Here is a 14,323-nt window from a genome sequence, read left to right on the forward strand (position 1 = left end):
TAATACACCCTACAGCACCCTACAGCATACTCCCACAATATTGTATGCAACACACTGCACTTTAACTTCAACAGTTCAACACTGGACTGTACATACACACTCCATTTAAAACAATAATCTACCTGCTACCACTGGATACCATCCAATGCACATCCATGACATTTTGTGTATCCAGTTCATGTATAATCTGTTGCACCGTCGCATATTTTTATGCATATATATGTCTACATAATGTAGAATGTGTACATACTGTGTATAGTGTATAATGTGTAGTGCTAACTGTATGTATGTACATATTGTGTATAATGTGTAGTGGTAACTGTATGTCTAATAGTACACTGTGTGTACTGACTATATGTATGTGCATATTGCACATTGTCATCTGTTGAAGTCTGTATGGTCATATGTAAATGTTTCTGCAATTTCTGGAGCACGCTCCCAAGAATTGCACTCACCATGGCACATGTGCTGTGGTGGTGTGACAATAAAAGTTTTTTGACTTAAATATAAAAACATATTTTTGTCTAAATGTGCTCTTTGGTTTCTCTTTAACTTGCCTTACTTAGTCGGGCTCACTCACCTGGCATCGCAGCGCCCTCTTTCTCCGGAGCTCAGCGCTTCAACATGTCCTGCCACACGCCGTCTCCACGCGGCCACAGCATCCTGGCCTCACCCAACAGCACACTGAACGAAACAGCCCTGCTGCCCGAGATGGAGCCCATTCTACCAGACCTCTGCATTGAGCAGCTGTGGACAGAAACCAGCGCTATCTCCAGGTGCACTGAGCCTCATGAGCTTCCATATCCTGCGTTTATGAGCCAAAAGCGTGAAGTTACTGATGATGTTTGTCCTGAAATCTGTGTTGTGCAGGGAGAAAGGCTGCCAGGCCTCTAAAGTCTTCATCACCTCTGACCTGTGTGAGAACAGGTACCTGTGCTTCCTGGTCGAGTCCCACCAGCAGCTCAGGTGAATGCATGGCTTATTATTTAGTAGTTTTACTTCTACATTAATAGGATGGATCACTTTGCGTTCTTAGTATTTAACTACTTCAAAGCTCTAGCGCTGTCTCTTGTGTGCTGTTTGCAGGTGTGTAAAATTCCTCGAGAGCAATGAAACTTCTCAGCTGATATTTGCATCAGTGACTGTTATCACCGCAAAAGATGCTGCCCCTCTTGAGGTGAGTTTTTGAATCTGTCAAATGTGTCTTTATGAGATTATGAAATATGTAAAAGATTTTGTCACCGTGATGTGTCTTGAATGTTGCAAAGCAACTTTTTCAATTTTATCTTTACTGTTGCTTAAGTCACGATAAACTGAAGTAGTGACAGATCTTTTCTTCGGCATTGTGATGTACATCAGAGTGAAACAGATTATCGAAAAAGAAGATTGCAGATTTGGTTCTATGCTTCGGTTATTGACTGAATTTTAAGATACGGACATTGATACATCTGTCACAATCATGAATTTTGTAATACTGTATGTATATAAAATAGCGACAAACCCACAAACCTTTATTTTGTATAAAAGAGCACCATTGAATATGTTTGTGTACTAACATTTTTTAAATATATTTTTACTCCCTGTCATGTTATGACTCCCCCTGCTTCTAATGCACATTTGATGACATTTCTTTAAGTGCTTAAAAATTTGAATGCCAAAACATTTCTCAAATAATTGTGACTAGATCAAATAACCACGATCAGAGTATAAATCACGATCAGATAATTTAAAAATGGAGATGGATCTAAATGCGATCTTGCAGTTTTTTTGTAAGAAAGCCGTAGGGTTTAACAGATTAAAAGACTGGTCCTGTATACATCAATAATTCAAAAAAATAATTAATTTACCAAAAGATTGACATTTTAGTTATAAGGTCAAAAAAATTTACCAATAAAACAAATGTATGGATGCACCATTCAAAAAAAAAAAAGATTAATTTGCATTTAAAATAGATGCTATGACCTTATAGTGATATATGTTTACTCTTTTCTGCTCTTATTGTACATATTTCATCAGTACTATTTGAAAGTTAAGTTATTGAAAGTTGATCCATATTGGTATATGTTTACTAATAGCCAAACACTCACTTTTAACCATGCAATAAATCATAAAATCAGTGTAGTAAGAGTTGCAAATGTTTCCACATTTCAAATCCATTGTGAGCAGATCTTGCTGCTTCCTATTATGATGAGGGATTTACACCGCTTAAATAAGCGTGACGCTTGTAGATCTTGAACATCATGTATAAGTGTCTTCCTCTTTTCCTCCACTGTCTTCATCAAGACCTAAATTTCACGTTTTCTTCATTTCTTCCAAGGACATTCATACAATGCTGGTGCTTGAGGCCAATGGGAGTCTGGTCTTGTACACAGGAGTCACTCGGGTGAGGCTTGATTTCATCTGCGTTTTTCACCTCTGAAATGACTTTATTAGTGGCCTGAATCATTTTTCCTCTTTCAGCTCAGTGTGACTATGTTGTAATGTGCAGCGTGTCTGCCATGCGTAGTCCTCTTTTATTAAAAAAGCCAAAGGCATCTGTGCATTACAATTTGCACTCAAAGCCTGGTGCTGAGTCTAATACATCATCTCATTCCATCATGTTCCCCACCAATCACTAGAGATTTGAAAATTGGTTCCAGGTGAGTCACTCATATCTGGATGAGAGACTGTCATTAGTGCTGGAGAGAATGCAGTGATTCTTTACAGGCGCACAGGATATCTGTTTATACTGTTAGATTCATATCGTTTATTAATGTCATAAGATGGTACTTACAGATGTGTGCATGATTGATGTATAAAATCCTGTTTCTCTGCAGCACTGATGATGCTGTGTGTTTCAGATGTGGATGACTCACCTCCAACCAATTTTCAAGTTCCAGAATTGGTTGAAAATATGATTGATCAATGTGACCTATCCCACACAAAACAAAGGCGGAATCCCAACGCTATCCAATATTATTTGTCATATATAGTATGTTATTCATCATATATAATATAAAAATTGTGATTTTTAATAAAATAGCCTTTACAAATTTTCCATTTCAGGCATTTTTAGCTGTCAAATCAAATAAATTGTGTATATAACCATGTATGTATATGTATGTGTATATTAATTATAATATTATAATATATTGCAAATATTGTAACCATATAAAAATTATTTAATACTAATACCTTTACTAAATATTATTAGTGAAATAAATGTATTTAAATGTGCATTCTAATTTAATAATACTAGCAATTTTATATATATATATATATATATATATATATATATATATATATATATTATATATATATATATATATACATATATACACACACACACACACATACAGTACAGGTCAAAAGTTTGGAAACATTACTATTTTTAATGTTTTGAAAGAAGTCTCTTCTGCTCATCAAGCCTGCATTTATTTGATCAAAAATACAGAAAAAACAGTAATATTGTGAAATATTATTACAACTTAAAATAATAGTTTTCTATTTGAATATACTTTAAATAAATAATTTATTCATGTGATGCAAAGCTGAATTTTCAGCATCATTACTCCAGCCTTCAGTGTCACATGTAACATCCAGTCTATCACATGATCATTTAGAAATCATTCTAATATTCTGATTTATTATGAGTGTTGGAAACAGTTCTGCTGTCTAATATATTTGATGAATAAAAGGTTAAAGAGAACTGCATTTATTCAAAAAAAAAAAAAAAAAATTCTAATAATATATATTCTAATAATATATTTTCTTTATCATCACTTTTTTATCAATTTAACACATCCTTGCTGAATAAAAGTATTGATTTATTTAAAAAAAAAGAAGAAAAAAAAATTTACTGACCCCAAATTACTGACAAGTAGTGTATATTGTTATTACAAAATATTCATATTTAAAAAAACATAGCTTCTTTTTTTATTATTTTTTTTTTTACTTTTTATTCATCAAAGTATCCTAAAAAAGTATCACATGTTCTGAAAAAATATTAAGCAGCAGAACTGTTTCCAACTTTGATAATGAATCATCATATTAGAATGATTTCTAAAGGATCATGTGATAATGATCCTAAAAATTCAGCTTTGCATCACAGAAATAAATGATAATTTAAAGTATAATAAATTTAAAAACAATTATTTTAAATTGTAATAATATATCACAATATTACATTTTTTTTCTGTATTTTTGATCAAATAAATGCAGGCTTGATGAGCAGAAGAAACTTCTTTCAAAAACATTAAAAATAGTAATGTTTCCAAACTTTTGACCTGTACTATATATATATATATATAAACAATAATACTAGTAATAAAAATAATAGTTTTAATTTTATTATTATTACTCTTCTATTCTATAATATTCTTATGTATCTAATATTTTATGTATATTACATGGAAATGACAACCTCACAAGTTTTGTTTTTTTAGACATTCACACATAGCTTAAATAAAATACATAGAAAGCTAAAGTATGGATTAATTAAAGAATGTTACTGACTCACTGACCCTTGATGATAAAGAATACAAATTTGACTAAATGTCAAATTCTATATCCTATTTGGGTTTAAAACTTTTCAGCGAATGCTTAATGCACTGATATAAATAGACTAACAGTGTGTAGTATCGAGAAATCCTTTTATACTGTAGTGTCATGTAGTAGCCCAATAATTTACATGCATAAAAATAATTATTTTTCCAAATCGCCTTCAAAGTAATTCAGCTTTAAGCCTTTGGTAACACAAAACCATCATGTTTTAAGCTAGTAATAATCATGAATGTTTTGTTTCCAGGTCAGCAAAGTGTTTGTCCCTGGCCTTTTGTCTCCTACCTTCAGTGTGCAAAACCACCAGCCGCAGTTAAGCACCCCTCTGGAGAACATCAGCACCCCCGCAAGGGCCGTGGTTCAGCATATGAGCCGTCTGGAGGAGGTACTATAATGTGCTTATTGCGGGATCATGTGCGTTTTATTGTAGCTGATTAGTGAAACACTAATTGAGTCATATATGTAAGACAAGACAGCATTCTTCAAGAGGACTCTTGATGTTGTGTCCTAATGCTAATGGCCATCCGCTTTGTTTCTACAAATGGATCCACATCAGTATTAAATCACGGTAATATGGCCAGCTCCATTATTTTTCTTCTTAAACAACACAAACAACTCGGCTCTAGACTGTTTTGATAATCTAATTGTGTGAAACAGAGATCAAGTAGTGCATATGAGTGATAGTATGCTTAATAAATTACTAATCCTATCCCGTATGAGTGTATTTATGGATATTGTGTTAGAAGAGAAGTTCTTTTGGAGCCACCATTTAACATGAAGTATTGCACTATTGATTAAAGCTTTTCTAGTCCCTGCAAAAGTCTCCTAAACCACAAACAGAATTTTATTTACTACAGAGCTACAATAAAGGGCAGATGATGTACTTGTGTGGACAAACACATTTCAATCATAGTTTGTTCCTTTTTAAGTTATTATAAACTGTTATTTACTACCAGTAATGGTTAAAAGAGCTGCAAATATCTTTATAAACACTGTTTTTAAGCTTTCCATGCCTTTCGGCCAGAGAACTGGTCCCCTGACTGAGCCTGGTTTCTTCCAAAAAATTTTTTTCTCTTCTTCCCTCCATTTTTGTCACCTTATGGAGTTTGAGTTCCTTTGGCTTGCTTTGTTGGGGATTAAAAGACACTTAAAGGAATTGTTCACCCAAAAATGAAAATTTGCTGAAAATTGACTTATTCTCAGGCCATCCAAGATGTAGATGAGTTTGTTTCTTCATCAGAACAGAACAGAAATGTGGCATTACCTAACTTTTTTTTTACCAGTGGATCCTCTGCAGTGAATGGGTGCCGTCAGAATGAGAGTCCAAACAGCTGATAAAAACATCACAATAATCCACACCACTCCAGTCCATCAGTTAATGTCTTGTGAAGTGAACAGCTTTGTGTGTGTGTATGGATGAAATAAATCCATCAAGACATTTTTAACTTCCAGTTGTTGCTTCCGGCTAACATACAAGTGTACTCCCATAATATTGCCACCCCATAAGAAATTTGTGGGTGTATTTTAAAATGAGAGTTTTTTTACACTGGAGGAAGCATTACTATGAATTAACTATACCCGGATCTTGTACAAACATGGAGCTTTTTGATTCACAAGACATTAATTGGTGGACTGGTGTCTTGTGGATTATTGTGATGTTTGTATCAGCTGTTTGGACTCTCAATCTGACGGCACCCATTCACTGCAGAGCATCCACTGGTGAGCAAGTGTTGTAATGCTACATTCTCCAAATCTGCTCTGATCTTGAATGGCCTGAGAGTTATAACATTTTCAGCAAATGTTAATTTCTGAGTCAAATTTCTTTCATATTCAGAAACAGCTGCTTTATAGCTGAATCGAATGTATTTATAATTTTGCAAAATCAAAAATGAAATGAATTAACATTGAAATGGCCTGAGCTGAATATCCACACTACTTTCTTCATTTGAGCTGCTTATTGCTCAATTGAACTAGATTCATAATAATGAACTTTACACAGTAATCAGACTGAACTGGCTTGAGTTGAATAATGGGCATTAACCTCATCAAACTTGAACAGGGAACACCTTGCATCACCTTACAGTGGTGTTGTGTTTTTTTGTGATTGATGTCACATCTGTTCATGGTATTCCTCATCTCCTGCTGTCAGGTTGGCATGCCTTCTCCTGTGTTGGAGGTGCGCAGCGCGAAGCAGCACCACGAGTCGTCCTGGCTGGAAGACTCTTCATTCCAGCAGGCTGCACCTCACATCCACTCCCTCCGAGACGCCGTCAGCAACAGAGTCACGCTGGTCAGTGCAACTCGTCACCTCTAGAACATCAGTGAACTGTATGCTGAGAGGTGGTTAGTGTCATTAAGATGCTTGATGTTTATCAGTGATTACAATCCTGAGGATCAGAGAAATCACGAAAAAAGGTATTTTAGAGATGAGGAAGAGGGCTATACAAACAAGATGCACTAATACTGATGGCTGATTATTTTTATGAATGGAGGATAACTACTGATGATGGCTGGTATTAAGCTAAATTTATTTATTATTTAAAAAAAATATTTTTCACAAAGCTGCAGTCTAAAATAATTTAATGCATGCATGCTTCTAAGTATAACCAGACATTTAAAACCTTAGTCACAAAGAAACTGAAGTAGCAACATCGTTTTGATTTAAACATTAAGGCACAAAAAAATCACAATAAGATCTATAATGTGTATTTACAGAAGTACATTTCAATTTTACAGAAATTTACAGAAGTACATTTCAATCCTAACAGACTGACATTTTAGTACTTTTGAAAACTTTGTATTTAAGAAAATCAGATCTGATATTATATATTTCCAGTATTAGCTGATTCCGACCAATCCTGATTAATATATATTATATATGGGCTGACACTGATATAATTACCAATATATTTTCGATCTCTACTAAACCGTGTACAATATAATTGTTTAGAAACTTTTTTTTTTACAGTCTTAGTTACAATTTATGTACACTGTAAAATATTTTAATTTTAAAAATAATTTTAACTGTAAAAGACTAAAACTATACTATATATATATATTATAGTATAATATAATATATATTTTTGTATGTATATATACTATACTACAATAGAAACCTAGTAGTTCCCTTACTGTATATGGTGAAAAACCATGTAATGAGACACTTTATGTAATGTTACAGTATATGCTATTAAATGTAGTACTTAATGTTTTGTAAGTGAAAAGGAACAAGTCCTCTACACATGAAAAAAAAAACATAGATTCCCAGAATTGTCTGTGACACTTTACATTTGATGGTTTTTCATAGTATTTTATGTTTTGTTTTTGATTTGGTGGTTTTTCTTTAGTTTTATTGTGTTTTGTAATGAATCTTTATTGTATTATTTTGTGTTTGAGTGTGTTATATTCATCATTTGGTTTTCTCATTACCACCTGTGTTTTTTGGTGTTTGTCAGTGTATTATAAATGTACAAAACAGATTTTAATGCTTCAGTAGGTTGGTATATTATCTTATCATTTTATACATTAGTTGCTAAAATGTTGCTGCAGTTTTGGCAACCAAAGCTGCCTTTTTTTCATAGACATTTTATTCACTTATAACAAATGAGGTGAACCATTTGTTCATTGAATATCTGTCAGTATATTTTGGAAGTCAGCCAAATGGGCTCGGTTTTTCGTCCAATGCCAGTAAATCTTAAAATGGCCACATATAATTCAGATGAATCCACCTGGTTCACTTGATATATCACTGTCTGGGCATAAATGTGGCAGCTGCTTTCTAAATGCATTTTCAAAATGTCAAACAGGGTCAAGATGCATGCGTTTGTGTTTGTGCTGACCACTGCTGCTAAAGGCAGGAGCTGGTAATTGCTTTTGTCGTACAGTGGCCGGCTGTAATTGAGGGGTGCCACAGTAACAGGACATGACCGACATGATGTGGCGGCTCAGACATGTGCACCAGGAGCCCGTCACTCTTTCCACAAGACTCAATAAGGTCTGGTCCCCTGCAGTCAGCCCCTCTGCGTTGTCATTTCCCACTGAACGACATGTCCTACCAGAAGAAATCCCCTTACAGGCCTGTCAAAGCAATCTCGCCACAACCAACTTATGTGGGATGATATGCTTCTGAGAAAGGCTTTTAAAAATAGCCAGCGTCTAAAGTTTGTTTTGTCGAATGCCTGCTGGAATTTTAATGCATGCAATTGTTCTTTTGTTTTTTAGTTTATTTCAGCAAAGGGAGCAACAATAGCTTGGTTGCTTTTGATAGAATTCAACCAGATATAAACAGCAACGTGACGCCTGTTGGTTCGGACTCTTTTTGATGGTGCAGCTAATTAAGAATGTGGTGCTAATAGCCGCCTCTCACTTTTCTTTTGTTCAGGAATTGAGCTCCGGTTCCATGTTAAGAATCACCATTCCCGAGGTGGCCACTTCAGAGCTGGGTAAGAGAAAACACTCGCATAAATACAGTCCAGCCGCGTGATGCATCACTTCCAATGCACCCCATGTCCTCCTGGAGTCAGTTTTTAGTTTTAATTTTTAGTTTTAGTCTTTTCATTAAAATATCTTCTGTATTTTTTTTAAATTTTGTTTTTGTTAGGGTGATGTGTTACTTCATTTTCTCTTTTTAATATGTTGTAATTATACTGCATTTTTTAATCTTAATGTTAACAAATTTTAAACCAATAAATAAACCTAAATAAACATAAGCATGATGTCAGTAGTCAATTAATTTTAGTTAATGCACTGTGAGCTAACAGGAACAATCAATAAATAATTGTATTTATTTTAAGTAGCAATTAAAAATGATGCTTTAAAAAGATACTGCTCATTGTCAGTTTATGTAAGCTAATGCATTATCTAGCATTAACTAATTAGACCTTATTATGTAAAGTGTTATTGAGTTTTTGGTATGTCAGATTACTTCATTTTAAACTATTATTGCATTATTATTTTGTATAAAAAATTTGTTAGTGCATTATTGCAATATATCTTTTTCGTCAGTGGTAAAATAAAGGGGTGTTAAGTTAAAATGTAAAAGAATTTTAAAGTTTAAAGGAATAGTTCACCCCAAAATTAAAATTTGCCACAGCCTCAGGCCATCCATGATGTAGATGAGTTTGTTTCTTCATCAGATTTGGAGAAGTTCTGAATTGATTTACTTGCTCAGCAATGGATGCTCTGCAGTGAATGGGTGCCGTCAGAATGAGAGTCCAAACAGCTGATAAAAACATCACAATAATCCACAAGTAATCCGTTTTTATCAGCTGTTTAGACTTTCATTCTGACGGCACCCATTCACTGCAGAGGATCCATTGCTGAGCAAGTGATGCAATGCTACATTTCTCCAAATCTGTTCTTGATGAAGAAACAAACGTATTTACATGTTGGCTGACCTCAGGGTGAGTAAATTTTCTGCAAATTTTCAATTTTGGGTGACCTTTTCATTTAATTGTCGTCATGATGCACATATTTCGTCTTGTCTTCAAAACCTTTGGCGATGTTAACACTGCCGTTTTTCAACCCGCACTCCTGTGAGACTCTAACAGTGCTGTTTTGTAGTGATTTTGTAAAACTCAGATCCTGATTTATTTGGCATAAATGTGCCCAAGGATCTGTCACTAATGAATGCAGTTATGCTTTACTGTGAAGTAAAACTGTGAGTCATTCCTGACACTTTCTGCATTTAGACATTTGACCTTTTCTAATGTTTGCTATTAATATTCCAGGAAGTGTAGATGATGCATGCTTTGGGTCTGTTTATGTCATTAGAGCTGTTTTCTATTACTTTTGCTATTGATTTATACCATTTAAATTTTTACCACCTAGCGCCCAGAGCATGCTAGCATCATAACGATGACTTTTGAACAGACTAACACTGATCGCATACCAACGGTGGGTGCAGACTTCCCTGTGGCGGATTTGTTTAGCTTTTCTTGGCCTTTAGTTTTGAACTGATTGCGTGCGACGTCTGCCCATCCGGCATTCTTTACAATTTTCTCAATTAATGCCAGCTTCCTGTTAATAAGTGCTTTAGTTTGAAAGTGGTGGGCTTTGTACTGCTAATAAAGTGGCATTTTATTCAGCTCCATCCTGACCTTTCTGTGTTTGTTTGCTAATTAAGCTTCAGGCAGAGTCATTGAGAGTGTGGTGGTATGACGCTGAACGATACCCGATAAAATAAAAGAAGTGGAAAATGCCATTTTAGATATCCCTGATTCACGTTTAGTTGGGAACAAAAGATGCTTTTTACTGATATTATGCTCTGTTCAGTGAAGATTTCATACAGTACTCTATTGTTGAATGTGGTTGCTGATATTTACTCTGATTTCTCTAGAACTAGTGAGAAAGCAGGATGAATGAATTCTTTAGCATTTCATGAGGCAAATTTATGACAGTGCAAAGTAGCTCTGAAATACATCATTGAACTCTGAGATGTGACTTGTGTCTTCACTCAACAAGCTGTGCGATTTCAGGAATGGTTCATGTCCGTAACAAAAGCATCTGGGAAATTACATGCTGAATTTACTGACTTCTTGCATTCAGGGTATAATTTTCTCTCTCACAATTTTTAATTATCTCACATTGCTGACTTTTTATTATCAGAATTGCAAGGTTTATATTTTTTATATCTTTTTCTATGTTATTTCTAGGTATTCAAAATTTTTTTATATTTTTTTTTTTCCTCCGATTTCTGATTTAACAGAAGATTCACTTTGTGTAAGTATTATATGATTTTGTGCATTAATATGTATAAAAAATGGAATGTACCAAAATAAATTTTGAATGAAAAATGCATTTTTGGGATATAGACAGATCCTTTGTTCCACAAAACTTGGAGTCCCTTAAAACAGATATTAATTTAGAGAAAAAAAAAAAGAATTGGGAGATGCAAAGTGAAAATTGTAAGACAAAATCAACTGTGAGATAAAGTTAGAATTGTATATTATTAACTCAATTCTGAGGGAGTCTGAATTGGGAGATTTTAACTCAAAATTTAAAAATATAAACTCAGAATAGTGAGAAATTAAGTCTAACTTGTAAGTTATAAACTCACAATTCTGAGAAAAAGTTTGAAATATGAGATGTTAACGAAATTGCGAATTGCGAGAAATAAAGACCGAATTGTGTATTATAAATTCACAATTCTGAGAAAAAGGTCAGTATTGTGGCATATAAAATCATAATTGTGAGAAATAAAAGCAGAATTGTTAGATAAAAAAGTCAAAGTTGCCATCTTTTTTAATTCTGTGGAGGAACACTTGATCATGTTGAACATTTGAATATAAGATCACTAAATAAAAAAGCGATTTCCCGTTATTTATTTTGCCTTTGTGTTTTTAGCATTTTTTTAGTTTCAGATTTTAAATTTAGAAATTATGGGTAAATAACAAAGCTTTTGCAAAACTACATAAAGGTTCAAAAACTTTCTCTGCTTCATTTCATCGTGCTGCAGAAATCCAATCAAACCAAACCCCATGCATCCCTCCTCCCTCAGATCTCAGCATCCTCTTCCTCTGGATCAGGTCTTGTAGCCCCCGTGTCACGCAGTCAAACACTTTGGCAAACAGTCATCTGTAAACCCGTCCCTCCGATCTCCACCCCCTCGCTCAGATGTGCGTTCCAGCTCCGGCTGTGTCCTTTGAAGTGGCGGCCCCCTCCGTGTGCACTTTTCTATAGGATCACCTCCGCGTACAACCTTCATCTCCATTCTCTTCACCTACACTTTTTATTTTGGATCTACACACGTGGGGGTTGGAGATACGAGCTAAAAACGATGTTATGTTTAATGTTAATCTAATAATATGGTATTAATTCATCAGAGATCAGTGGTGACAGCTGACTTAATAACATGTATTAGTGGTGTTTGCTAAGGCATGCATCATTATTATGATTGCTTATGCTTGAGTTTAGCAATTTGAACAAGTATTAAACTTTGGCATGCTATTGTGAATGTAAAATGTGACCATGGACCACAAAACTTAAGTCTTAAGTCACTGGGGTAAATTTTAAGCAATGAAAATTATTTTGGATTTATATTGTGAATGTAAAATGTGACCATGGACCACAAAACTTAATTAGGATATAAAGTAAAGATCATGTTGTTCCATGAAGATATTTTGTAAATTTCTCTACCGTTTAAATATATGAAACCTAATTTTTGATTAATAATATACATGGCTAAGAACTTCTTCAACTTTAAAGGCGGTACTTAGATTTTTTTGCACAATCAATATTTAGATTTTTCTTTGTATCTCGGCCAATATTGATTCCAGAAATACCATCAAAGGAATGCTTATTTATTCAGCTTGGCCAATGATGTCCTAAATCTCAACAAAATTGACATCTTATGAAAGCTTTTGTGGTTGCACATTTGTGATTTTGTGGTTCACTATGAATATGAAAGGAAATGTACCAAAATGCTTCTTGAATGAAAAACTCATTTTGAGAGACAGATTATTTTAACCACAAAATTAGGTGCCCCTCAAAAGAATTCAAGAGTCTGTACTCAATTCAAAATTGTGAGATATGAACTCAGAATAGCGAGAAAAATCGTCAGAAGTGATATGTGATCTGAATAGCGAGAAAAATCGTCAGAATCCTATATTATAAACTAACAATTCAGAGGAAAAAAGTCTGAATAGCGAGATCACGGCTCAAAATCAAAATTGGCAAAAGATTTAAGTGGAAATTGTTGTGTATAGATTTGTATTTGATTAAAATGAAATTTTAGTTATAATATTTAGATTTTGAATAAGATATATTAAGAATTGTGTTATGATTTGAGTGGTTTTAAACTTAAAACTTTGAAATTTTATCTTGAAATTGTGAAAAGTAAAGTCAGTATTATGTATTGTGAACTCTTAAAAAAAAAAAAAAAAAGGGTCTGAATTGTGATACATAAATATTTGTGCACCCGACATGCATGATTCCTCCAATCGTTCAGCTCTTTACAGAGAGGTTTGCTTTTATTTTCTAGTTGATTTTTAACTGGTGAATGATCAAATGAGTTAAACATTTCACATAGACTCACAAGGCGGCATTCAAACCTTATCTAGAGACCAAAATGTTACAGAAAGTGCTCACTCCTAACCATTGTTTTAGGGACTTCTGTTATTAACTTCTAATCTTTCTTTTACTCCCACAGTCAAGCGTTGCCTGCAGGCCATCAGGTTTATCTTACCCAAGGACACTGCCATGAAAGTGCTGGTCAAGTGGTACAACAGTTACAATGCCCCTGGAGGTCCCAGCATGCACCTGGAGTGGAACCTGTTTGTTACCTGCCTAATGACAATGATGGGTTACAACACGGAACGACTGACGTGGACACGCAATGTGAGTGTCTCTTTAGTTTGATCTCTGTGCAGTCTTTGTGTTGGGTATCCTTGAGCCTGTGCTGGCTCACTAGGATTGATCAAACATTTAACTGAATTAAAACTTTCCATGACTTAAAAATGTCAGGTAAGCACAGAAAACTATTTTATTCACATTAAAACATTGCATTTATTGATACAACTATATATTTCCCACTACAATTAATTTCTGATTTGTTTGTTTTGTTGATCTTATTTGCCTGCATACATTTTTTTAAATAAATGGATAAATAAATCCTAATTTTCTGTATTCTTATTTATATATATATATATATATATATATATATATAATATAATATACATTTTTTTAAATAAATGGATAAATAAATCCTAATTTTCTGTATACATATTATAAACTCACAGTTCTGATGTTTTAAAATCAATTAGATCAATTTAATACACAACTTTCA

The 14,323-nt window shown here is 33.9% G+C and overlaps 1 protein-coding gene across 1 annotated transcript in view; it reads left to right on the forward strand.

Moving 5' to 3' along the window:
- Positions 1 to 14,323, forward strand: part of LOC109061338 (anaphase-promoting complex subunit 1-like) — a 58,177-nt gene that overhangs the window by 5,884 nt on the left and 37,970 nt on the right. The window contains 8 exon segments of the mRNA XM_042737545.1: positions 567 to 776; positions 871 to 966; positions 1,087 to 1,177; positions 2,318 to 2,383; positions 4,787 to 4,924; positions 6,689 to 6,829; positions 8,921 to 8,981; positions 13,688 to 13,875. Of these exon segments, the coding sequence (XP_042593479.1) occupies positions 567 to 776; positions 871 to 966; positions 1,087 to 1,177; positions 2,318 to 2,383; positions 4,787 to 4,924; positions 6,689 to 6,829; positions 8,921 to 8,981; positions 13,688 to 13,875 (991 nt within the window).

Source organism: Cyprinus carpio, chromosome B13 (assembly GCF_018340385.1).
Source record: "Cyprinus carpio isolate SPL01 chromosome B13, ASM1834038v1, whole genome shotgun sequence".
NCBI classification, from domain to species: Eukaryota; Metazoa; Chordata; class Actinopteri; order Cypriniformes; family Cyprinidae; genus Cyprinus; species Cyprinus carpio.